A 27,597-nucleotide genomic window follows, 5' to 3' on the forward strand; every position below is an offset into this window, starting at 1 on the left:
CCCTCCATCTAACTCTCCTCTCCTGAAAAACTCTGCACTGCTGGTGGACTCTGCTCCTTCTATCTAACTCTCTTCTCCTGAACTAATCGGCTTAGCTGGAGGACTCTGCTCCTTTCCCCATCTAACTCTCCTCTTCCGAAAAATACTCTGCTCTGCTGGAGGACATGGATGAGCGAGTTTGGGGTGGAGGAACTTGACTAGCCTGCACAGAGTCCTGACCTCAAGCCGATGGAATACCTTTGGGATGAATTAGAGCGGAAACTGCAAACCAGCCCTTCGCGTCCAAGATCAGTGCCTGACCTCACAAATGCGCTTCTGAAAGAATGGTCAAACATTCCCATAGACACACTCCTAAAGCTTGTGGACAGCCTTCCCAAAAGAGTTGAAGCTGTTATAGTTGCAAAGGGTGGGCCAACTCAATATTGAACCCTACGGACTAAGACTGTGATGCCATTAAAGTGTATGTGCGTGTAAAGGCAGGCGTCCCAATACTTTTGGTGATATAGTGTATCTGAAAATTAATCAATCCTGATATATTGTTGGACTCATTTCTTGAGATGCCAGGACAGTACAAATACCATCAATTGATCCCTTTTTGGAAAGTAGATAATCCAAGGTATTTAGAGATATGGCAAATTTTTTGAAGTTGACATTTTTTTCACAATTTTTTTTATTTTTTACATATTATAACCAGTGCAATACAGCTTCATCAAATAACTGGTGTGCTGGTGATTAGCAACACTGATGATAGTATGTTAATAGTGAATTTCCCTATTATAAGCAACCATTTTTACTGAATGAAATTGATTAATTCAGTGTGTATTGTTCTGATTGTCTGTGACTGGCCACATCGAATCACATAGTACAGATGGGCTGTGATTGGCTCTGTCTGTACCATGTGATCACTGTGACCAATCACAGCTAGCAACACAATTGCACACAATGAAGGGAAGCCACTCATTGTGTTCAGTTGTCATGTGATCCACTGTAATTGGTCACAGCAATCATAGTCCCGGCAGTGGCCTGGTACAGTGATCGGTCATTGGCTGTGTCATTGGCCCATACAGTGGGTGACAAATTGAGCGCCGGCATGGCCCGTTCATATGACTTCCACCCAATGAATGTCCTGCCCAACTGTCATTTGTCTATAGGCTGGGCGGGAAAAGGTTAAATATTCCGCTCTGCTGGAAGATTCTGCTTCTTCTTTTTTAGACTCCTCTGAATGAATGAATGAATGAAATACTTGTATAGCGCACAATGCGAACTGAATCGCCTCTAGGCGCCTCTCTTGAAATCCTCTCCTCTGCTGGAGGACCCTGCATCTTCCTCTATCTAACTCTCTTTTACTAAAGTACTCTGCTCTATCGGGGGGCTCTGCTTCATCCTCTATCCAGCTCACAGGCTTTTCTTTAAGGTATTTTAGACATAGGATGCTCCTTCTATCTCATGTTGATCTCTCTCTTTCCCTCTCTTTCTCTGTCTCTTTCTCAAGCCTCACTTCACCTCTTACTTTTCATTTCTGGGTCAGGTGACATCATGGGTTCGGCAATGAACAACCTGGACAAACTCCTGGCCCTGTCGTATGGTTGTGGTGAGCAGAACATGCTCAAATTTTGTCCGAATATCTACGTTCTCAAATATCTGAAGTCTTCAAATCAGCTAACTGATTCCATCCTGGAGAAGGGGAAGACGTTTTTGGAAGCAGGTGAGTGTAGCATCTAGAGGCAGGAAGTGGACCTGGGTAAACAGAAAACGCAAAGCAAGTTCACCACTTCAAAGTAAATAGAAGAATGAAATAAGATGGCCTTGTCTTGAAGGACACTCATCAAGTTACTGGCAGAGGTTGCCATTTCCCAGTACTGGAAATGCTGCCAACTCCTGGTCAGTACACATGGTAATGCAGAATAACATGGCTATTCTGGAACTGACTTCAATCCATGGTGTCGGGGAATGTCAGTTTTTTGTTTGGAAGAGTCATCTGCACCAATTTATGGTTGTTGGGTGTTCTCCAAGATGGGCGTAGCAATGTACAGTATATTGACTTAAAGAGAAAAAAGCATAGAAGGCTCCATAGCGGGGGCAATTGTTCAGATATTAGCCTAACTATGACGACTTTGCTTGGGTTGCAGGCATTAATTGTCATGCTTCAGGAGACCTTTGACCTCCAAAAATGGTTGGGGAGGGGGGGGGGGCGGTTATAAGGCTGCTATTAAAATTCATCCAATCAAATATAATGCAAGGAAATACCATCCATTCTGTATCCTGTTTGGTATTCAGTATTTGATAGAAGACAAATCATTCTCATGATACATACTTTGTGCTGTTGCATAGTTTATTCAGAATCATTTCAACCTTTTTTTACTTTATTATTCAGAATTATTTTTACCTTCTTTTATATGTAAAAAACACATTTTTATAATTTACTCTTTCTGGTCCTTATTTGTGTATTTTGGATGGTTAATGGGGAACATAGAGCAGCTTTTATTTTAGAGGAAACTTAGTCAAAACTTTTTAGCCTTGGATGGAATGTGGAGGGATTTGATTTAATGATGGGCAAACCTGCCCAGGTTTAATCTGCCGAGGGTTTGGAAAATCTTATTCATAATCCATCAAACCCAAATGTAAAGGTGAATGAAGTCTATATGGGGGTGGGGGGGGACATGTGGCATTCTTACCACTTTTGGGGCTAGTAGGCAAACTGCTGTCAAAAAAGGCATTGGGAGCTGTGATTGGGGGTATGTACTAACAACTATATCAAATGAAATCCCAAAAAATAAAAAAAAAACCTTCCTATGGGGTACCCTAAACTTGCCTGGGCGGGAGCTCATCTATCTGATATGTAGAAGGTACTGAAACAAGAACGATATTTTGATTTTCTGGTAAAGACATTTCTCCTTTTTTTGAAAGAAACCTGGGGACTCCCCAAAACACGTAGCATACCTTAAAGTGGTCGTAAACCCCATTCATGAAATCTGACCTGGACATATATCTGTTTTCTTATCTCTCTCCAAAGCTCTAAGTCCTGTGTCTTTCTGCTGCTCCGTTCCTCTGACAAGTTCTCCTACATCTGAGGTAACAGCAGCTGGAAATTTGTGTCGGGAGTGAGCTTAGAGATAGATAAGTAGGGAGCTGGTCTGTTCACAGTACAGCTCTGCGTGTTTCTTGGTTCCCCTGCCTATGGGGGGGGGGGGGTGTGCCTTTCCTCCAATCAGCTCACACTGTGTGCCCAGACTTCACACCCACTGCTGAATGAGGAAACAAGATATGTAACACAATCTGCACGTTCTACAGAGTGTAGAAAGCTGAAGATGGCAGATATATATGTAAAATGTATGTAGGAGGATTTGTTTCATCTCTGTGTATCATCTGAGGCTGTTCACATCACTTGGTATAGGAGAGGGTTTACATCCACTTTAAGGACAAACCCTGAACAAGCAAAGTTCAGTCCAAACCTGGATTGGGACAGAACCGGTAACTCGTCCCTAGTGATAAGCCCTACCTACCCTCCTCCCCTGAAGATCTGTGGTTGTCTCTCACCTGTATTTTTTTTCTGGTAAAGAACTGTCTGCTATCATATACGTAAAGCTCTCTGTGTCTGTAGTATCAAGAAGATTTACTAAGTAGTTATGTTGTTTGCTACATTGTAAATATGCTGGCTCATTCATAACAGTTCAAAGGGTGACCATTAATCTGCATATGATCTTGGGTAACCACTTGCCTACTGGGCACTTAAACCCCCCTCCTGCCCAGACCAATTTTCAGCTTTCAGTGCTCTCACACTTTGAATGACAATTAGTCAGTCATGTAATACTGTACCCAAATTAATTTTTTGTCCTTTTTTTTTCATACAAATAGACCTTTCTTTTGGTGGTATTTGATCACCTCTGGGTTTTTTATTTTTTGTGCTATAATGAAAAAAGCAACAATTTTGAAAAAAAAATTTTTTTCTTAGTTTCTGTGATAAAATTTTGCAAATTACAAATTTTTCTTCATACATTTTGGCCACAATTTATATCGCTACATATCTTTGGTAAAAATAACCCAAATTAGTGGATATTATTTGGTCTTTGTGAAAGTTAGAGAGTCTACAAGCTGTGGTGCAAATCATAAAAAATTGATCACACCTGAAGAACGGCCTAGCTAATTTCTTGCAACCCTAACAAACCAGGAAAGTACAAATACCCCCCAAATGACCACTTTTTTGAAAGCAGACATGAGAGAGTGAGAGCGATAACACCAAATTTAACACACCTGAGACCTTGTAACACTAACCAGTCACATTATGCCGAGGAGGGCTAATTGGGCCCGATATATATATATATGTGTGTGTGTATATATATATATATATATATATATATATATATGTCAATACCTAAGGTAACAAAGTATATAATATATCTAAATAATATAAATGTAATATAAACATATAAATATAAAATAAAATCTTTATATAAATAAATATAAAATACATTTATTTTCTATGCAATCTATAGACAAAAGTTGGACCACAGGCATGGTAAGGCTGCCATGTGGGGCACAGTGAGGCTGCTATGTGGGGCACAGTGAGGCTGTCATGTGGGGCACAATGAGGCTGCAATGGGGCAAAGTGAGGCTGCAATGTGGCACACGGCGAGGCTGCAATGAGGGCACGGTGAGGCTGCAATGTGGGGCATGGTGAGGCTAAAATGGGGGCACTGTAAGGCTGCAATGGGGGCACTGTAAGGCTGGAATGGGGGCAATGTAAGGCTGGAATGGGGGCAATGTAAGGCTGGAATGGGGGCAATGTAAGGCTGCAATGGGGGCACTGTAAGGCTGCAATGTAAGGCTGCAATAGGGGTTCTTTAAGCCTGCAATGGGGGCAATGTAAGGCTGCACTGTAAGGGGGCACAGTGAGGCTGCAATGTGGGGCACAGTGAGGCTGCAATGTGGGGCACAGTGAGGCTGCAATGTGGGGCACGGTGAGGCTGCAATGTGGGGCATTGTAAGGGTGCAATGTGGGGCACGGTGAGGCTGCAATGTGGGGCACAGTGAGGCTGCAATGTGGGGCACAGTCAGGCAGCACTGTGGGGCACAGTCAGGCAGCACTGTGGGGCACAGTCAGGCTGCACTGTGGGGCACAGTCAAGCTGCAATGTGGGGCACAGTGAGGCTGCAATGTGGGGCACAGTGAGGCTGCAATGTGGGGCACAGTGAGACTGCAATGTGGGGCACAGTGAGGCTGCAATGGGGCAAAGTGAGGTTGCAATGTGGGGCACGGTGAGGTTGCAATGTGGGGCACGGTGAGGTTGCAATGTGGGGCACGGTAAGGCTGCAATGTGGGGCACAGTGAGGCTGCCATGATGGGCACAGGTCACACTGCATTGATGAGCACAGGTGAGGCTGTGCTGAGGGGAACTGATAAAGTTGTTAACATTTATTTTTGTAACTTAATTCTGCATAAAACATTTAAGTGTCATTTCATGAGATAATTTATGGTGGCGTGATTAAGGGCGAGGCAGGGTAAGGGTTGGGTGGGGCAACTGGTGGCGAGTAACCCTTGAGACCTGGCTAGTAGCTCAGGACTTGAAATTTTGAGCCCTGATATTTAATATAGTGTATTGAAGTGGTTAAGGGGAACCCTATGACAGGATTATACCAGGCCCTTGGGGTCTAGTATAGATTTTAAGGGGAACACCACGACAAATTTTTAAAAAGCCGTCAGCAAGTTTAAATTACATTTTTTCCTTTTAGAAATGTGATTTTGCTGCAAAACTGTAAAACACATCAGATTGATGCACCACTTTACAGGCAGTCTAAGGGAACCCCCAGGCATGATATTTAAAGGAATATTTGATTTTTATTGTTTCATTTAAAGCATTCTTAAAATCACTGCTCCTGAAAAAACTGTACTTTTTAAAAACTTTTTTTTTGCATTGATACATTTGCCCTGGGGCAGTACCCGGGTGCCCATACACTTTTTAGGGCAATAACTTACATATAGGCCTTTAAAGAGAGCACTTTTAATTTTTCATGTTCATGTCCCATAAACTGTAATAGGGTACGCATGTTCGCACACATTTTTTGCATGTTCACAATGTTCTGGTGCGAGGGGGTGTTTGGACCATCCCTATTAGCCACAAGGAATATAAATCCAGTTTGTGTGCACCAAATTTCTTTGAAAAACCAAGATATTACCTTGCAAAAGTAGCAGTGACATCATCACTATGCTGTACAGTACATTGTGAGAGCAGAGCTGTGGAAGGGAACCAGCAGGCCCCACCCACTACAGGCTGCCTGCAGAAAACTACAGGAGCGGGCAGAGACCAGACCATTCACCTTGCATGCGGAGAGGGAGCAGCAGTGAGCGGTCTTTATTACAGGAAAAGTCTCACACTGGATTACTGCATCGATCTGGAAGGAATACACAAAGCACACACCGAAATTCCAGGAAGAATACACATAAGGAATATATTTAGACAATGTTTGCTTATCCCAGAGTTCAGCTTTTATTTAGATCACTTTGTCTTCATTTATCAAAGTGTCTGAACAAATATCTGTCATCAACCAGATTCAAATTAGAGGATAACTGGAAAGTTGAATTTTTCTATGTGGTAGACAGAATGCTAGTGTAGCACTACCCCCATAGGGACTACAAGTAAAAGGGTTCCCCACTGCTGCAGCCAGTCACTCAGAATTTCCTTCTTTCGGACACAAAAGTCTTTGGCTTGTTTTTTATTAGGGGATGATAACTTGGATGGGGTAAGGGATTATGTGCTGCCCCAATGGGGCGTAGAATTTATATAGATTGTTCCTTAACTATTTTCTATGGACTTTTATATTTAGTTCACATGCTGCCATCTAGTGAACGAATGAATGGACTTGTATAGCGCTACCTATGCGAACCACCTCAGGGTGCTTTTTTGCCGCCGATGTCCATCCAAGGCATAGCGCGGTTCTTTGCCCCATGGGGCCCCAACATGCTTACAAAACACATACACATATTTTGCCAATTTTTTCGACAGGATCTAATTAACCTACCAGCATGTCTTTGGAGTGTGGGAGGAAACCGGAGTACCCGGAGGAAACCTACGCAGGCACAGAGAGAACAAGCAAACTCTAGGCAGATGGTGTCGTGGTCAGGATTTGAACCAGTGACCCTATTGCTGCTAGGTGAAAGTGCTAACCACTACACACTTCCATTGTCTGTAATTCTCTACCCTTCTTCCTGTTATTGTACTTCCTGTGTCATGGATGCAGCTACAAGCCACATGTAGCAGGGCACATGTATTCTGTATTGTAAGCTACAGACAATATAATCTTTTGACCGCATAAATACTACAACCTATTCATCTGTTTGTATCCTGTCATCTGCTGTAACCTGATGTTCAGAATAAAAGCAACTTGTGGATGGAATCAGTATTTGATGAGCTCAAACTGATGAGGATTGTCCTCCAGTGATTATATTTTATACAGGAGTCAGAATAGATTATGGGATGCCTAGTGTGATAACAATTTAACTTCAGGGACACTTGCTCTCTATTTACAGACTCCTCTTCTTCCTTCCACCAGCACAGACTTTGTTCCTCTTTGCACAGCTTCAGCTGCTTCACTCCTGAGGAAACCGACAGGCTTTTTGTCAGTTTAGCAACAGCCCATTACAGGCAGGGACTCTCAGTCCCTTGAAAAGTAGTACATATGGAGTGACACAGCATATTTTATCTCCTTCTGCTTCCCTGTGGCCACTGAACCCAGTTCCACTACTTGCAGGAAATGCTAGCCCACCTGGCTGACACCAGCAGCACCTGGTTGCTCCTCTCTTCCCAGCCCTTCTGACTGACATACAAATGGAGACTCTCCAGGGCAAGGTTAGATGAAGACTTGGCACACTGTTCTTCAAAATAACACAGATACAGATGGCACCCTCTCACCTTGTCTTGTTCCTGCACCATGCTTATTTGCTCACAGTCACTCCTTGGTTTCTCCTCTGGCTTTAGTTCCTCCAACTGCCTCCTATGGTGGGATCCTTCCAGGCCAGCCTTCCAAGCTCCAGCCCAAAGTAACCCCCCCCCCCCCCCCCAGTAAAGGGTCACTCAAGGGCCACATAGACAGCCTCCCTCAGCACTGCTCCTCCATCCACCCAAACTCTCTTGCTGTTGAGACTCATTTCTATTTAATCTGGGGATTGGCCAAATGCCCCTAAATATTCAAGGGAAACTCTCCTAGCCTCCACCCACTAGTCCCAGAACATTTTTCAACATTCTAGGAACAGGGCGAGACACCAGAGAGCCGCAAGGATGAGTCATTCAGCCCTGAACTCTAATAACCTTGACCCAGATTCAGTGACTCAGGTTTTTCTCAGAGCCAGACTATGTTTTACCTGCACTACATTTCTGATAGCATAGACTAGAGGATGCTACATTGGTCTTATTCCTAATATATAGTATTGTGGTTTACATAGAGCAATGCTGAAAAATAATTTTTTTCATTGAAATCCTCTAAGATTTATTAACTAAATTATGTTCCTCCAGGACTACAACGTCAGCTGACTTTCAAGCACCCAGATGGCTCTTATAGTGCCTTTGGCACAAGGGATAAAGAGGGCAACACATGGTAAGCATGGCGCTCATCGGGTGGCAGCCAGACAAGACATACAGGCTAAAGCTAGCCATACTTGTATAGATTTACACATATATGAGGGGGTGCTGATAAGTATTGAGCCTTACCCAGAAAAATTTGAGCTAGGAAGCTGTAAATTGTAGGGCGTACTGGCCAATTTGTCTATATTCAATGATACAAAAATCAACTGCTTATGATTTTAAATTATCTTTATTTTTTAGGTCCAAATTGAACATGGCAGGACATCCAGAAAAATTCAGTGTGGAAGAGCATAGGACCATAATCAAGTTCCTGTTTCTCCAAGGGAAAGTTGCGAAGCTTATCCATGATGAAATATCACAACCTTGGGCGACAGTGGCCCTTCATATGCAACAGTCGAACGTTGGGTTGTCAAACTGGTCATTTCAGTGTTGAAAGTGAGAAACCCAGTGGAAGGCCTGTTTCTGTCATTGGATTTCATGGATGGCTTTCACAAAGGCCTTCCACTGGGTTTCTCATTTTCAACACCGAAATGGCCAGTTTTAAAATTGATTATTAAAATGTATTATGGTCTTATGCTTTTCCACATTGAAATTTTCTGAAGGTGCTGCCACCTTCACTTTGGACCTGAAAAAGAAAGATAAGTTAAAATCATAGGTAGTTGATTTTTCACCATTGTATATAGACACATTGGCCAGTACACCCTGCAATTTATAGCTTCTTAGCTCAAATTTTTCTGGGTAAGGCTCAATCCTTATCTGCTCCCCCTTGCAGATTATTGTATTCTGACAGCTACAGCACACTCGGCTGTCAAACACCCACCCAGTGACTGCATCAGATTGGTCAGATTGGTTGTATTCACTGTTCAGCCAACATTGAAAAAAATAGGCTTTTGTTGAGTTGAGTGGTCAGATGAAATTTGATCCATCTATGGCAGCCATTAAGATAGGTTCACATTGGTACAGTGCGACCTAGGATGCATGCACGTCTGCACATTGCTGGTGTAAGGGCAGCCTATTCATTTCAATAAGCTGCCCTACCCACAAGAAACACAGGGAAAGCAGTCCCCAACCCTTTTGTAAAGTTGCAGCACACTGCAGAGCATAATGCTGTGACACCATGCAGTTTGATGTGCGCATTTGCCTATCCATGGTGGTGCCATTAGGAATTAATGGCAACCTTACGCACCTGCTAAGAGCAGTTTGTTTCTAGGTGTGCAATAGATGTGAACAAAACCTTAGAACTCTACAATTTCAACTCCCCAACAGATGAACTTTCAAATAATGCGTGCTTACTGTAGTTAGTGAATTCTGTTGTAAAATAGGAAGATTGCCATTTTATGCCAAACAAATTGAAAATGATTGGTAAGCATCAAGAAAAAAGAGCAAGTCTAGAATTTGCTCCATTGTCTTGGATTTTTAGGGATGAGTGATATTAGGAATTTTACTAAAGGATTTTCCATTTTACTTTAGTGCATTTTGCACTTTTTGCCCATTATTAAAGTGATTGTAAAGGCTGAATGCATTGTTTTTTAGTTTCATACATGAAGGTAAAAAACCTTCTGTGTTTAGCGCCCCTCCTAATACTTACCTGAGTCTGATCGTGATCCAGCCTGTGTCCAAGAGCAGCAGCTCTCTCTGCTCTCTCCCTTCTCATTGGCTCAGAGACAGCAGCCACTGTCATTCACAGGGAGTGAAGAGGGAACAGGGGGCAGGGCTGAGGCGTGCTCTGTGTGGACATGCAGAAGTGCTCCCATAGCAAGTGATTTGCTGTGGGGGCACTCGGCAGGGCGGAGGACCGAGGAGCGCTGGCAGGGGACCCCAGAAGAGGGGAATCTGGGTTCTCTTTTTACCTTTTAGTATAACTTTAAGGCTGGAGTCACACTATTCTGAATTGATTGCAGGTTTCCCCGCATCCAATTCCCACGTCAAGAGACTGTGACCAGCTCTCTATGGAGCCATTTCACACAGCTCCGGGAGGGTTGCAGGCAAGTTGAACAGTCCTGTGAGTCTTATGGTCCATTTCAGGTCCGAATTCAGATAAAAATTTGGACTGAAATCGGACCAGAAACGGTGAACAGGACACAGCTGTAACTATGTTAATGTTGCTATACCTAAACTTCATTGTTAGAAATGAGCTTTACATTTTTCCTGGGGGTTGTGAAAGCTCCTTTCACCCAGCTAACCCAGCCCATTGCTAACTGTAACCCTTTGCTAATAAAAAAAGTCATGTGATTGCCAAAGCAGGGGCTGCTGCATGGAGAATTTAGAAGCCAGTTTTGGTTAAATCTGGGTTAGTGTTTTCATGCCAAAATCAAGTATGGCAAAATGTTCTGCTCTATGCATAATAAAATTTAGAAATCTGCATTAGCACACCACCCATTCAAATAATCAATAGGTATAATACTTAGCTCTTGACGACTTGTGGCATAAACATAGCCCTACTAGCCTACTTGGTTGTTTTGGAGCCCTAGGGTTTCCATTACAGAAGAGCTGAGGTCAGATGCACTAGATCATGGTTTGAGATCTTGCTGTTGCATCTCTTCCAACCTGTGAGTACATGTATTGCCTTGCTGGCTGGGGTGGTTAAAGAGGTGTGTGTGTGTGTGTGTGTGTGTGTGTGTGTGTGTGTGTATGGGGCGGCTTCTGCCTCCTATCCTTGATGTCACAAGGAGAGGCAGCTGGATGGTGACATCAAAATTTTGCAATGGGGCCCCATGAGTTGTAGTTACATTCTGTTAACAACCAATCAGAATTAATCTTTTTCATCCAACTTCAGCAAACTGAAATCTCCTTTTTAGTATTTACTAGAGGTTGTACTTATAACATTTTCAACTTGCAAAATTTAGACTTGTGACATCATAGACCAATGCACATATTTCCAGCACAATGCAAATCAAGTGTCATCTGAAGCTTCTCCTGAAGTCAGGGTCGTCTTTAATATTGATTGGGCCATGGGCAAAAATTTTCTTAGGGCCCCCCTCCCTCCATGCAATTTCGCTCTCCACCTTCTCTGAGACATAAAATAAATAGCAGCTAGACTTAAAATCAGTTTACTGTATCAGATCAGGCAGCAATTGTGATTGGTTGCCAGAGGTTACAGCATATCATTACCGCTCACTGACAGGTGGCTAGAGGTTACAGCACTCCTTAAGGCTAACTGATTAGTTGCTAGAGGTTACAGCACATGATTTCTGCTTGTTGATTGGCTGCTAGAGATTACTGCACAGTAATACTGCTCACTGGCTGCTATAGGTTACAGCACATCGTATCCTCACTGCAGCGGTGTATGATATACATATGAATGCTGCCTTTATTTACATATCAATTCTGTTGACTTCAGCTATTTACATATGCATGTCACTGCTATTTACATATGAATGCCGCTTATTTACATGTAAACACAGGGTATGCAGGTGAGTCATCTGTACACAACAATAGGGCAGAGCTGGGCAGCATTAGTAGCAGCACTTCACACTGAGATATCAGGACACAGCAAGACACAAGGAAATTTAAACTGGGATAGTTGGCAAGTATGAGGCAGCTGCTTTGGGCCCCACAACAATGACAGGGCCCAGGGCAGCTGCCCCTTTTGCCCTGCCATAAAGACGGCCCTGCCTGAAGTATGATCATATCACAAAGGACCAAGTGCAACATTTCGGAGCCACACAGGACCCTTTCATCATCACATGCCTGACAAAGGGGTTCCCCAGCTCCAAAACCATGCATTTGGTCCTTTGTGATATGATCACTCTTTAAGCTTCAGATGACACTTGGTGATCAATGGTGTGCTGGCAAATATGTGCATTGACCTGTGATCTGTGATGTTTCTAGTCTCCAGCTGGTTGTTGATGCAGCACCCGTAACGTTTGAGCCGATTTCAAGAACATGTGTGATGGGAGTATTGACAATATCATGTGACTAACTGGTGGAGGCCATGTTTGTCTTGATCCTTATTTCTAGGCTCACAGCTTTTGTTATAATGAGTTTTTGGCAGGCTCGGGACTTTATTTTCATCGATGATAAACACATAAAAGAAGGTATGAGTTTTCTGGCGAAACAACAAAAAGACAACGGCTGCTTCAAGGCCACAGGACAACTGCTGAATAATGGCATGAAGGTGAGGCAAGCGCCAAATCATAATTCATTCATTGTATCACTTTGCTGTTTTGTAGTGTTACAATTGTTTAGCGGAAAGACATTTGTATTTAGTCATTTATTTTAATAATATTTTTATTAAATTTATTTGCTGTTAATTTTAAATGATTGTGGTAACTTTTTGGGACTTTTATTTAAAGTGTGCTTGTAGTTAGAGAAAACAACGAATGGCACTGTAATTATCAGAGAAAGTAAAAACTGGATTGTTTCAGTTATACAGTTTTTAGAATATTTTAGACAGGATTTGTGCATGGCGTTTTATTTTATATTCAGTCTAAACCACATTTACAGGGGTGTTCTAAAGTATTACAAATATACCAGCAACGTGATCTATCTGCCATAATTCCTAGCTCTGCTCATCAATCCATTTTTACTGTTGTGTGTCTCAACTATAAACTGATAAACTGTAATGTCATTTCTTTTTCTAATGGGGTAAATATAAAATGTTGCACATTCATTTTCTGTATTTGTATATTCATCCAGTAGGTGGAGCTCTCAGCTTTTCCTAATAGTTTTCCCAGTTACCCTTGGCTACTTTACTAAAAAATAAATAAATAAATAAATAAAAGCAGTTTATGTAAATCAAAGTGTGTTTCCACTTTTGCAGTGAAACATAAGAGATCCACAATAAAATTCCCCCCAAAAAATTAAAAAAATATCATTCTTACCTTTTGGATATTTATTGGGAACCACAATACAATTCACAAACATTTTTTCTTGGGAACAGGCTTCTGGGCAAAGTTCAAGTGCCCCAGGGACAGACTGAGTTTCCCTCATTAACATACAATGAAGAAACCCAGGGTCAAGATCTTTAACCATTTGTTAGGACAGACAGTGTGCAAATCGAGTTCACAACTGATAATGTGATCTGACAGCACAGTACAGAAAGCGTTAAATATTATTATTAAAAAAAATTATATACAAAGAGAAAGAAATAGGATTTTTCAGTCCTGGAGTTTTTAAGGAAATAAGCACTTGAAAATGTAACTGGCAGTTTTGAAATATGTTGTAAGTTTTTTGCTATGTGAATGAGAACATATAATACATATAAAGTAGGTGTTATTGCGCTTTAACTGCAAAAGTGGAAATACACGTTAAGCTGAAATCAACACTGTCAGGTCAGAGTCAGAGTAGTGACTCCATCCTCTCCCTCAGTAGGGCTACATCCCAGATTTAATTTAAAGATAGCAACCTAAGGCCCCTTTTACACTGATCTGTAGCAAAATTATGGTAAAAACACATATGCAATTTTACAGTGATTTGCATTTCAGATTATTATTATTATACACGATTTATATAGCGCCAACAGTTTACACAGCGCTTTACATTGTATAGGGGGGGGGGGGGGGCAACACAATTACAGTACAGTTCAATACAAAAAGGTACAGGAGGGCCCTGCTCGTAGAGCTTACATTCTAAAGGGAGGGGGTGGTACAAAAGGTAATATCTGCAGAGAATGATTTGATGGGGATATGTTTCCTGTGCATTTCTGGTGTATTTTTGGACCATCTGCACCTGTGAAAAATGGACGTGACGCAAAAACGCGCAGAAATTGTGGGTGTATTCTTACTGTTATTTAACAGCGATTTCCATTAATTTCAATGGGAAGCTTTTTTGGTGCGGTTTTCAAAACTGCACCAAAGATGCAGAATGCAGAACTTTTCACACAGCACACAGTGGTGTGAAAAGTCCCACAGGATTTAAAGGGAAACATTTTTCCTGTGTTTTCCATACAAGGTAAAAACTACCCAGTGAAGTGAACAGCCTCAGATGATACACAGGGAGGAAACAAATCTCCCTACAAGTTTTACATGTATATCTGATGTCTTCAGCTTTATATATCCTTTAGAATTCTTACATGGTGTTAGAATTTTCACTTCCTCATTCAGCAGTGGGAGTGTATTCTTGGCTTACACTGGGAGACAGCTGATTGGAGGAAAGGTATCTCCCCCCTCCACATAGGCAGAACGAAGATACTTTCAGAGCTGAGCTGTGACAAGACAAGCTCTATGCTAATCCATTGATAGCAACCTCCCTCTACACAAATTTTCAGCTGCTTTTATCTCCCATCTCTGAGAACTTGCCAGAAGTTATCATGCTGATAACAGAGGAACGAAACAGCCGAAACACACAAGACTCAGGGCTTTAGAGAGAGATAAATAAACAATACAGATATATGTGCCTAGGTCAAATTTCATGAATCAGGTTTACAACCAGTTTAAGGAAGCAGTCCCTGCTGTGTTCCCTCCATAAATAACCAATAGAAACCCTATGTCATTGGTGCATCCTGTGTTGAATATTTATTTTGCAAAGCAAAGATGTTATTTAAATAGTAGTATTAAAAAGGCATCAGTATAAAAACATTTTACCCAATGAAAAACAAGCTCTGGACTGCCGCGCTCCTCAGAAGAACCATTTTACTTTATTGAAGGATTACATCACAGCTCAACAAGCTCAGCAAACAAGGAAAATGCTGACGTTTCGCACTAGCTGTAGTGCTTAATCATAGCAAACAATCACACCTCAGAAAATGAATTAAACATTGTGTCTAATTAGACAATTTAAATAATTAATCAAATAATTAATTAAATAATTAAAACCCACACAATTCAATGGTCAATGAATAAGTGAATACATAAATAAAAAATAACCCTATGTCATTGTTGCATCCTGTGTTGAATATTTATTTTGCAAAGCAAAGATGTTATTTAAATAGTAGTATTAAAAAAGACATCAATATAAAAACATTTTAAACAATTTTAAAACTACTCAAAACTACTAAAGGTTCCCCTTAAGTCGTATAACAGCAGTTGTAAGTCATGCATGTACCACCATGGAATCTGCACAACAGGGGTGCTCTGAGGACCAGCTGGTAGATTACATCATTGGGCTTTTAGAAAATGTTTTTATTTAAAATTTTATTTTAACAGAAATAAACTCTAACTGCTGTTTTTCACTCATCTGGCAGGGTGGCGTGGATGATGAGATCTCTCTCACGGCTTACATTATAGTGGCCTTGTTGGAAAGTGGACTAGAGACCAGTGTAAGTTTGGTGTCCTTCACATTACATATTACTATTAAAGCAGTAGTAAACCCGCTGACATGTTGTTTTTTTTTGTTTTTTTTTCACACCTGCAAGGCAAAAGGCATAATGAGCTGGTATACCGCATACCAGCTCATTATGAAATACTTACCTTAGAACGAGCCCCCGACATCTCACCCGATACACGCGGAGGGAGCTGACATGTTCCCTCGGCGTGTCTTCCGGGTATTGCGGCTCTGGCGCTGTGAGTGGCCGGAGCAGCGATATCGTCGCTCCTGTGCGTGCGCTGGAGATTTCTTTCCGGCAGGGTCCGGCGTCTGCCAGGTTTCCAGCCGAGAATCCCCTGTGCGCATGCGCCGCTGCAGTCGGCGGCTCATTGCCAGGGGAATATCTCCTAAACCTTACAGGTTTAGGAGATTTTTTTTTACCTACAGGTAAGCCTTATTATAGGCTTACCTGTAGGTAAAAATTCAAATTAAGACTATACAACCGCTTTAAGGACGAGCCGAACACCCCCCAGTTCGGTTCGCAGCAGAACTTGCAAACAGGCAAACAATTCGGATGAACACATGAACACCGTTAAAGTCTATGGGACACGAATATGAAAATACAAAAGTGCTAATTTTAAAGGCTTATATGCAAGTTATTGCCACAGAAAGTGTTTGGGGACCCGGGTCCTGCCCTGCCCTCTTCTCCCCCCTTTTCCTTTGGCCTGCCAGGTTGCGTGCTTGGATAAGGGTCCGGTATGGATTTTGGGGGAGAGCCCTACGCCATTTTTTAAAAACAAAATTGGCACAGGGTTCCCCTTAATATCCATACCAGACCTGAAGGGCCTGTTATGAATTTTGGGGGCCCCTCCACACATTTTTTAAAAAGTTTTTGGTTCGGGGTTCCCCTTAATATTTATACCAGACCCAAATGGCCTGGTAATGGAGTAATGGTAATGGGAAACCCATGCCGTTTTTTTTCCAATGAGTTTTATCTATATTGCCCGAATCCGACAATTTATTACAGCCGCGATCAGTTTTAAATTACTTTTTTTCCTTTTAGAAGTGTCATATTGCTGTGATACTGTTCTAAACACAGGAAAACTGCGTCACTTTAAAGGCATACTATAAACACCCCCCAGGCACAATATTTAACCACTTGCCGACCAGCCGCCATCATTTTTATTGCAACAGGCCGGCACGATTCCGCAAACCTTCGTAGATATACGTTACACAGGATAGCAGGCCCACGCGCACATGCCCGTTGCCCAGCGGGGATGTCAATAACACATCCCAGTTCTGTGAGGAAAGGACAGAGAGATTGATAGTTCCTATGAGCTGGGAACCACAGTCTCTCATCTCCTCTAGTGAGGCCCATCCCCCACAGTTAGAACACACACATAGGGAACACAGTTAACCCCTTGATCACCCCCCTTAATTACCCCCTAGTGTTAACTCCTTCCCTGCCAGTGACATTTATACAGTAATCAGTGCATTTTTATAGCAATGATTACTGTATAATTGTCAATCGACCCAAAAATTTGTCAAAAGTGTCCAATGTGTCTGCCATAATGTCACAGTCTCGATAAAAATTGCAGCTTGCCACCATTACTAATAATAAAAAATAATAATAAAAATGCCATAAATGTATCCCCTATTTTGTAGACACTATAACTTTTGCGCAAACCATAAATAAAAATATGCGCTTTTTGGGATTTTTATTACCAAAAATATGTAGAAGAATACATATCGGCCTAAACTGAGGAAAACAATTGATTTAAAAAAAAAAATGGGGCTCTTTATCACAGCAAAATGTACAAAATATTGTGTTTTTTTTTTCAAAATTGTTGCTCTTTTTTTGTTTATAGCGCAAAAAATAAAAAATCACAGAGATGATCAAATACCACCAAAAGAAAGCTCTATTTGTAGGGGAAAAAAGGACGTCAATTTTGTTTGGGTACAACATCGCATGACCACGCAATTGTCACTTAAATCTACGCAGTGCCGTATCGCAAAAAATTGCCTGGTCATTGAGCAGCCAATTCTATTGTTTCACTTTAAACATTATTAAAATCACTGCTCCCGAAAAAACAACCGTTTTTAAAACTTTTTTTTTTTGCATTGATATGTGTCCCCTGGGGCAGGACCTGGGTCTCCAAACAATTTTTATGACAATAACTTACCTATAAGCCTTTAAAATGAGCACTTTTGGTTTTTCATGTTAGTGTCCTATAGATGTTAACGGTGTTCCACAGCTTTCGAATTTGCCGCGAACACCGCATGATGTTCATTGTTCGCCGAACGTCCGCACCACCTAAGTTCGACCCGAACGTATGCTTGGGCCAAACCGTTTGCCCATCCCTAATCACTATGTAGTATGGAAGCTCACATGCGTGTTCTGTCCGTGCAATAGATCTGAGTTTTTTTTTGTTTTTTATCAATGTGGTGGTAATTAAAGAAAAGCTCCAGCCTTCCCTTCAAGAGGAGTGCCACCTTTCCTGTCCCAGGGTCCAGCGATGTTGGTAGCAGATGACGAGCAATCGCTCGTCTCTCAGCTGGCCCCGCCACCATCCTCTGTCAGGGAATCAGGAAGTGAAGCATTGCGGCTTCACTGCCTGGTTCCCTACTGCGCATGCACGAGTCACACTGTGCGTCTTTGCTGGTCCCTGTTGTGTCCTGGGAACTGTGTGTTTCCCAGAACACAAGGGGGGGCGGGGGGTGGGGGGAACTGGCAGGAAATCTGCGGTTAGCTATTCCCGGAAGTGGGTGCAGATACCTGTATAATCCAGATATCTGCACCCCCTCCCCCCTGAAAAGTGCCAATTGTGGCACCGGAGGGGGGGGGGGGTTCCGGTGAGCGGAACTTCCACTTTAGGGTGGAGGTCCGCTTTTAGTCTTGCACAGTTCTACAGTCTCCTCTCCTGAACAAAAATTACTTACTCTGATTTCACTGCACACTGTGAGCTTCTCACAATATGCATTAGAAGCTGCAGGAAGTCACATACTGCCCACCTCATTTCCTGGTTGGGGAGACTCATCATCACATGTGAACAATTCCTAGTTCCTAGGGCGGTGTCAGTGTGAATCCAGCTTGCCTAGGAACACTCACTCCTCCAGACTGGCATCCACCCATCAGGGAATTTTGATATTTGCATAACTCTTCCCAATAACCAGCCCACAGCTTGCATCAGGCCTGATGGATTTTGAATACTGAGGCCGGGTTCTGTGATTTTATCAGGAAGCTATGTACAGCATCATACCAGGACCCTCCCACCAACTGTGATCTTTCTGCATTACATAGAGGAGCACAGAGACCGAGCAATGACATTGATCGATCTAAAATAGGGTATGCAATTCAATCTGAATTATTTTATATAAATGTTTCATTAGCATGTTCATAAGGGGAGAGGGGGAAAATACAACTTTAAAGTCCCAGTCCAGTCTTTTCTTTTAATTATGGATGGTTGAATTAGAACACCCTCTAAAGGATAAGTTCACCGTATTCAGGGTGTAACATGTTACTGCTGCAGCTGCCCCTGTGTCCCCCCCCCCCCCCCCCCCCCGCTGGAAAGAAAAGTGAGTACACCCCTAAGTGAAAATCTCCAAATTGGGCCCAAAGTGTCAATGTATTGTGTGACCACCATTATTTTCCAGCACTGCTTTAACCCTCTTGGGCATGGAGTTCACCAGAGCTTCACAGGTTGCCACTTGTTCCTCTTCCACTCCTCCATGAAGACTTTACAGAGCTGGTGGATGTTAGAGACCTTGCACTTCCTCCACCTTCCATTTGAGGATGCCCCACAAATGCCAAATAGGGTTTAGGTCTGGAGACATGCTTGGCCAGTCCATCACCTTTACCCCCAGCTTCTTTAGTAAGGCATTGGTCGTGTTGGAGGTGTGTTTGGGGTTGTTAGCATGTTGGAATACTGCCCTGTGGACCAGTCTCCCTAGGGAGAGGATCATGCTCTGCTTCAATATGTCACAGTACATGTTGGCATTCATTGTTCCCTCAATGAACTGTAGCTCCCCAGTGCCGGCAACACTCATGCAGCCCCAGACCACCACCATACTTGACTGTAGGCAAGACAAACTTGTCTTTGTACTCTTCACCTGCTTGCTGCCATACATGCTTGACACCATCTGAACCAAATAGGTTTACCTTGGTCTCATCAGACCACAGGACATGGTTCCAGTAATCCATGTCCTTAGTCTGCTTGTCTTCAGCAAACTGAGGACTTTCTTGTGCATCATTTTTAGAAGAGGTTTCCTTCTGGGACAACAGCCATACAGACCAATTTGATGCAGTGTGCGGCATATGGTCTGAGCATTGACAGGCTGACCCCCCCCCCCCCCCCCACCCCTTCAATCTCTGCAGAAATGCTGACAGCACTCATTTTTCTATTTCCCAAAGACATCCTCTGGATATGACGCTGAGCATGTGCACTCAACTTCTTTGGTCGACCATGGCGAGGCCTGTTCTCAGTGGAACCTGTCCTTTTAAACTGCTATATGGTCTTGGCTACCATACTGCAGCTCAGTTTCAGGGTCTTGGCAATCTTCTTATAGCCTAGGCCATCTTTATGTAAAGCAACAATAATTTTTTTCAGATCCTCAGAGTTCTTTGCAATGAGGGGTGTACTCACTTTTGTGAGATACTGTGTGTGTGTGTGTGTGTGTGTGTGTGTGTGTGTATACATATATATATATATATATATATATATATATATATATATATATAGTGAGCAATTGGCTCACTGCTGTCAATAAAATCAAATGACGCAGGGGGCGGGGTCGGGTCCTGCTGTCTGTGTCAATAGACACAGCAGCAGGACATGGGAGCGGTCCCACACGAGTGTCCCGAGGAAGAGCACTTCTCTGATGGGGCACTCGAGAAGAGGAGGAGCCAGGAGCTCCACGGAGGGACCCCAGAAGAGGAGGATCAGGGCCACTCTGTGCAAAACCGCACAGAGGAGGTAAATATGACATGTTTGTTTTAAAAAAGAAAAACAGATCCTTATCCTTATTAATGCACTTGTCTTTTCTTGTAATGCTGTTTTCCAGTTTGGGGCCCACTATCATTCAGGCCTGTTGGATGTGAACTGGGAAGTAATCTTTTAGATCTTTTTACCAGTCCGCGGAGTAAATTAGTCTACTGGTTAGATTAGTTGATAATTCCCTGCTGAGCCCCAGCTTAGAGCAAATTGGTAGGACTTGTCTATCCCTACTCTTCATTGAAACCGCCAGAGATGATGAACTTGTGGACATTTGACCTTTTCCTAAATAATTAAATTTTTTACTTTATGTGTATCTGGGACAGATATCTCTAGATAAGCTGCTTATTATTTTTACCTTGTATGGTGCAGGACTCCATGGTGACAAAAGCTGTGCAATGCTTGAAGAATGAACCTGCAGAAAAACACACTCCATACAAAATGGCCCTTAAGGCCTACGCCTACACACTGGCCAACTGCTCAGAGGAACTTTCCAACATCATGCAACTCCTGGATGGAATAGCGAAAAAAGAAGGTAGAGTAGTACATCACATCTTCACCCACCACTGTCACACCAAATTGTTACATCATAAGTCATATACCAAGACTAAGGGAGATAATAAAAATATGTATATGCCCTTTTCCTTGCAGACGGTATGATGTATTGGAGTCAGGAGGATAAGGTTGAAAAACAATCATACTGGGGGAAGCCCAAATCTGTAGATGTGGAGATAACGGCATATGTCCTCCTGACCTTTGCTTCCCTTCCAAACCCCTCCAGCAAGGACATGGGGGACATGGTGACCATCACTCGCTGGATGTGCAAACAGCAAAACGGAAATGGAGGTTTCAGTTCCACACAGGTAAAAAAAAATGTTTTCTATATATGTGTGCCCTAGGGATATTTAATGACTTCCTGTCACAGATATGCAGAAGGAAATGAGAGAAGATCCCATTAAAATAAGAGAAAATTTCCTTTTAGACAGTTGTCACTGGAACAGATGCCCTGTTGAAAGCTTTCTCCTCTATTCCTGTTGTAGCAGAGTCTTTAACTTCCTCCAGTCTATTAAATCGGGTTAGGGAGTCTCCAAATAAGACAATCAGATGAGATAGTAGATCCAAATCTTTGTAAAAGAATATTAGGTGCTTTATTCACACACTGCAGTGGAGAGACACAACACACAGCTATCCAGCTCTACAGGGCAGAAAGGAGAAGGAAGTGTCTCTGACTTAAAAACATCAAGTTTAACAATATATACTTATGAATTTGCATAAAGTCTAGGTGTGTTATAGGTGTGAATGTATAGTTTAGTCCAATCAGCATTCATATCTTCTTAACAGCAAGGGAACAGTTAAGTAGGTGGTTACATCATGTGACTGATAGAAAGTGAAAGAAAACATGGGCACCGCCAAACCAGTACTGGATCAGACCAGCTAGATAAGACAGTCCATTTCTCGGAACAAAAAAAGGAGTAAACTGTTGCTTCTTATCTGGAGGTGAAGGTCATCATAGACTGAAAATTCTGTGTCTAGAAAGAAACAAGAAAGTGCATTACAAATTCTTAAAGTGATAGTCTCTATCTATAATATTTATAAAACTCAACATTACCAGACCCCTATAATTCTACTGACGTCTAATGAAATCCTTTGAGGCAACAGACCACTGACATCCTTCAACATGTAGTGGGTTATGAGGCATAGTGGGTGCAAGAGTGGTAAAAGTCATTGGGCGCCAGACACTTCTTGGATGCAAAAGAGGTTTTATTTCTTTAATAGTCCTTTTTATTTTGCAGGGAAAAGAGAGTTAGGGCCAGGACACCCTTAAGTAGTAACAATTTCAAATGGTAGACTCCAAGACTTCAACAGGAGGACAGGCATGCAGGGAAAGGCCCCAACAAGGTGCCACTTTTGCACGTGTAGATGTACTGTCTCCTATGGCAACAGTGCTCCTGGCCACTTAGTGGTAGAAGACAAAAGTGCAACAAAGCCAAACTTAGGGAGAAGTCAATGGATCCCTAATAATCAACTACCGTAGCTACTCCTGACAAGGAACTTTGTGAGGAGCTCCCTAACTAAACCCAAGGATGCTACACTGTTCTAGTGACAACTGTAACATTGTGGATTTACCAGCCAAAGGCTAGTCTATAAGGGGCGCAGGTGAGCGACCCCCCTAATTTCCATGCGGGCATCGCACTCCTAGGTTTCAATGGCGTTTTTTTTTTTTTTTGGAAGCACATGAGACATGTGCATTTGTTTTCGTCCGAATGCATTTTCGTCTGAATTTCAGGTATTTTCATTTTGACAAACGATAACGAAAGGGCAGAATCCGAAAAACGAAAGATTCAACATAAATGCTTTATTTTCATTTTCGTTGTTACAACAGTTCGATACAGAATAGGAGATTCGATGTGACTCTGACAATAACAATCTGTGTCTATTGAACCTGTGGTCGAATGTGCCTAACCTTACCTCTATTAGTCCAAGATTATATAGAGAAAATATTCGACAGAGAGAAAATATTCGACATAGAGAGAAAAGATTCGACAGAGAGAAAAGATTCTGGAATTGGGTGGGGGAAGTAAAATAAAAATAATGATGATAATGAATGTTATTGGCTGATTGTAACCAAAGAGGAGGAGCAGTAAAATATCTAGAACTAAGTACACTAAGTTGTGGGGGGGGGGGGATTTATTATTATAGAATCTTGTTACCTCTCTGATCAGTGATCGCTATCACCGGTCCACCAGTTTCTGTTTGAACGAGTATATAATATATATACAGAAACACTTGTAGATGGCCCAGAAACGTCCTCCAATGCCTCCATGTCGGTCTCACAATGGGTTGCTGCCATATTCGTTATTATCAGTCACTCACTATCTGACACCTGATACTGTGAGACTTAGACCATTCATTCAACATGAAAAACACACACGTTTATAATAATATTCAACAGAGCATCGAAACTGTACGACGCTGCAATCGTACATTTCCAGAGTCAAATGCTCCGCCTATAGGCTATATAGAGTTTAGCAGCTCTGTCGAATCTTCTTTATGCATTCGACAGACACCATAAGCTTTCAAAGACAGATTTGACTGTAATTCATGTGGATTTTCGGACGAATGCAATTTTGGAATGAAAAACGAAATAAATAAAAAACGAATTTTGGGAGTAACTAAATAAATTTATTTTTCGGACGAAAACGAAATTCCGAAACGAAATATTTCACTCTGCACATGTCTAATGATTAGTGCTTGAGGCTCAAATTGGCTTCAAAAAGGTTGGGCTTGGGGCGCAGAGCACTGCGCCCCGAACCCACCCACTTGTGACATTAGCAAATCAATATTTGCTATTATAAATATAGAGTGCAGCGCTAAGGTGTAACTACACCTAAGAATTAGTGTAAAGAATAAGTGAGAAAATATAACAGCGATAGAGAGTCCAAAATAATTAAATATATAAATGTCCTCTAGTATCTATGCATCACACTGCCTCCAATGGCTTGCTTTCCTCCAATACTGCATCCTGGTGCTATCTCTTCTCTAGGTAAGTGACGCAAACGCACCCAGCCATCCACATGATGTAAAATGAAACATGATTCATCAGACCAGGCCACCACCTTCCATTACTCCGTGGTCCAGTTCTGATGTTCATGCAGCACAGTGTAGGCACACACAGTGGACACAAGTCAACATGAACACCCTGACCGGTCTGCAGCTTAGCAGCTCCATGCACAACAAACTGCATTGACAATTTATTCTGCTTTCAGCATATCAACATCAGGGACAACATGTTTGCTTTCAGTTGCCATTGTAACCAGAAAATCACTTAACCAGTCAGTGGGTCATAAGCTTATGGTCGATTGGTTTATATAAAATTGCACTAAATCACTCCTATCTTCACTAAGAAAGATATACTGTACATTGTGGTGGAAGCTCCAGCTATGTGTTCTTTACTATAAGAGCTGATAAATTATGGAATAGCCTCCTGCAAACAGTGGGTTTAGTTTATGAAATAAAGTAGAACTCTAAGCAAGCAGCTAAACAGTTGAAATAAATACTTTCACTACTTTACCTGCCTAAGGATTTGTTCATAAATTTCCTCTGCATTATTGCCTTCCTACATCTGGTTAATCATTTCAATGATCTATAATTTATCTATAGCTCACTATAAGCTGTGTTTTTGCAGGATACTGTTGTGGGTCTTCTTAGTTTGGCAAGATTTGCTGCTCTAACCTTTGGAAAGTCGGGAGAAGTAGTGCTTGATGTGACCTCAGAGAGAGGATTCCGGCACACAATCCTTATCAATAATGATAACAAACTCCTGCTGCAGAGGTTAACCCTGCCAGAGGTGCCCGGAGAATACTTGGTGACGGCATCAGGAGTTGGTACCGCCTTCATGCAGGTGAGGATGGTTGGTGTTAGAGTTGGGGTTATCTGTGTTCCAGGGAGGAAGTAGAGTCCTCGCTGTATATAGGTAATGTATGGGGTAGGTAAGGGAAAGTGCAGTCAAGCTGGGCCAAGTTTTATGTTGGTTGCTACGGGGTAGTTTAATGAAAGGTCTAAAGAGTACCTGTACTGTGTTATCTGGGAGCAGTGACCAAAAGGCCAATAAACAGTATTGCTTGTGGTCTTGCTGCAGTTGATCCTTGCCCATCACTGACTTACCATGCCTTGTTCAATACCGTTAGGAGTTTATTTACTAAGGCTGGAGAGTGCAAGATCAGGTTCACTTTTGCTTATAAACCAATCAGCTTGGCGGTTTTATTGCCAATGCTTAATTAAACAAGCTGAGGTTAGACACTGATTGGTTTCTGTACAGAAGTGAGCCTGATTGTGCACTCTCCAGCTTTAGTAAATAATGTTTCTGTGTGGAGGTGGCCAACTTGATAGAACAGTGCTTTGCTTCCTCATGTCAGAGCTGTCTGTCTGAAGACTGGTTATCTGAAGACTGGTGGGGTAATGATAGAAGTTGAGGAAGCACTGATTGACAGAATTAAAGAAAAAAAAGCGATCCTTGCACTGTAACTATTAACCCCCCTAGCGGTAATCCCAAGTCTGGCTCGGGTTGGGATTTTACTGACAGGAGCGATAACCCTGAGCCAGACTCGGGATCGCATCGCTGGATACAGGGAGGACACAGTGAGAGTTACTTACCTTGTCCCCTGGATCCAGCGATGTCCTCCGCGCTGTGTGATCGAGCTGTTCTCGGCTTGATTCACAGTGCCGAATGCCGCTGTGCTCCGTTCTCTGCGGCGTTACGGCGCACGGGAGCGGAGAACGGCGGCAAATTCGAAAAAGTAAAAACATACAAAACACACACAGCACTGTAATCTTACAGATTACAGTGCTGTATTAAAAATTACACACCCCCTTTGTCCCTAGTGGTCTGTGCAGTGCCCTGCATGCACTTTTATATTATAAATACAGTTTTTTCTGCCTGAAATTTGGAGATTGTCCATAGCAACCAAAAAGTGTCCCTTTTTCAGTGTTTTAGGATTTGATTACATTATTGAATAATTTGTATTATTCTTTATTATATTATAAACGTTATCATACCTGGGATGTCTGCTAGACATGTCTGACTTGAACAGATTTAAGAGAGTTATTCCTAAGAATTACAGGACTACAATATAAAACGCCAAATTTCCATGCAAAATAATTGTACCGCTTTCAGCACCTAAATCCAGACTGAATCATACCGCCAGGGAGGTTAAGAATGCAGGCAGAAAGCACAGTTATCAGCTAACAAGATTTCTGGAAGGACCAACAGGTATTTTTGGCACTTTTTGACCATATATATCAAAAGTTTAATGGTATATTTAACAGACCAAAAGGGTAAAAATAAGAGAAGTTTGTTATTAGGATTTATATACACTTTAACTTGAAGATATGTATGGCTTTATGTGGAATAGAGGGTCGATTTTAGAAACCCTGAGAAGGCGATTTTCCTCAAGACTAGTGGATACAAGTAGCCATAAGGTGATTCATGAACCAGTCTTCAGCTAAAACTAACTTAGTTTTAAGTGGAATGGTCCCTTTAACTCTTGCTGTTTAGGACAGTATGCTTATGTTTTATTGATATCTACACAGGTTGTCCAGCGTTATCATGCCCCCCCAGAAGTAAAAGAAGCTGCATTTTCCTTGTCGGTTCAGCCTCAGTGTATGGAAGATGAAAAAATGGCAATCCTTTTGGAATTCTGGTGAGAGAATGGTAGTCTCAGAGAAGCTTGCACTGTAATGTCCCACCACAGTCACACCCTATTATTATACATTTATATAGCTCTGATATAACATGCAGTACAGAGTACAGAGAACACTGAGCCATTCACATCATGCCGCGTACACACAATCGGTATTCCGGTCAGAAAAAGAGCAATAAGAGCTTTTCATCGGAAAATGCGACCGTGTGTATGCTCCATCGGAATTTAGCTGTCCGAATTTTCGCCATCCAAAAATTGATAGCATGTTCTCAATTTTCCCGATGGAAAAACTTTCTATCGGTAATTCCGATCGTGTGTATGCAACACCGACACGCCAAAACTCACGCATGCTCAGATTCAACTACGAGACAGAAGCTATTGGCTACTGGCTATTGAACTTCCTTTTTCTACTCATGTCGTACGTGTTGTACGTCACCGCGTTATAAATGATTGGAATTTGGTGTGACCGTGTGTAGGCAAGACAGCTTGAGCCGAATTCCATTGGAATTCCGTCAGGAAAACCATCAGAGCTTTTTCTGATGAGAATTCCAATCGTGTGTACGTGGCATTAGTCTCTGTACCAGAGAAGCTTACACTCCAATTTCCCACCTCAGTTACACACTATTATTATACAGTACATGTCTAT

The 27,597-nt window shown here is 42.1% G+C and overlaps 1 protein-coding gene across 1 annotated transcript in view; it reads left to right on the top strand.

Annotated features, from left to right (window-relative positions):
• The window catches only part of LOC143930040 (alpha-2-macroglobulin-like protein 1), a 310,325-nt gene that overhangs the window by 263,417 nt on the left and 19,311 nt on the right, over positions 1-27,597 (top strand). The window contains exons 26-33 of the mRNA XM_077453939.1: positions 1,529-1,705; positions 8,507-8,588; positions 12,536-12,692; positions 15,699-15,773; positions 21,124-21,286; positions 21,403-21,614; positions 24,938-25,153; positions 26,842-26,951. Coding sequence (XP_077310065.1) covers positions 1,529-1,705; positions 8,507-8,588; positions 12,536-12,692; positions 15,699-15,773; positions 21,124-21,286; positions 21,403-21,614; positions 24,938-25,153; positions 26,842-26,951 — 1,192 coding nt within the window. The remainder of the gene's footprint in view (positions 1-1,528; positions 1,706-8,506; positions 8,589-12,535; positions 12,693-15,698; positions 15,774-21,123; positions 21,287-21,402; positions 21,615-24,937; positions 25,154-26,841; positions 26,952-27,597) is intronic.

This window comes from Lithobates pipiens, unplaced genomic scaffold (assembly GCF_037356315.1).
Source record: "Lithobates pipiens isolate NorthernLeopardFrog02 unplaced genomic scaffold, aLitPip1_a1.2 Scaffold_25, whole genome shotgun sequence".
In the NCBI taxonomy this organism is placed as follows: Eukaryota; Metazoa; Chordata; class Amphibia; order Anura; family Ranidae; genus Lithobates; species Lithobates pipiens.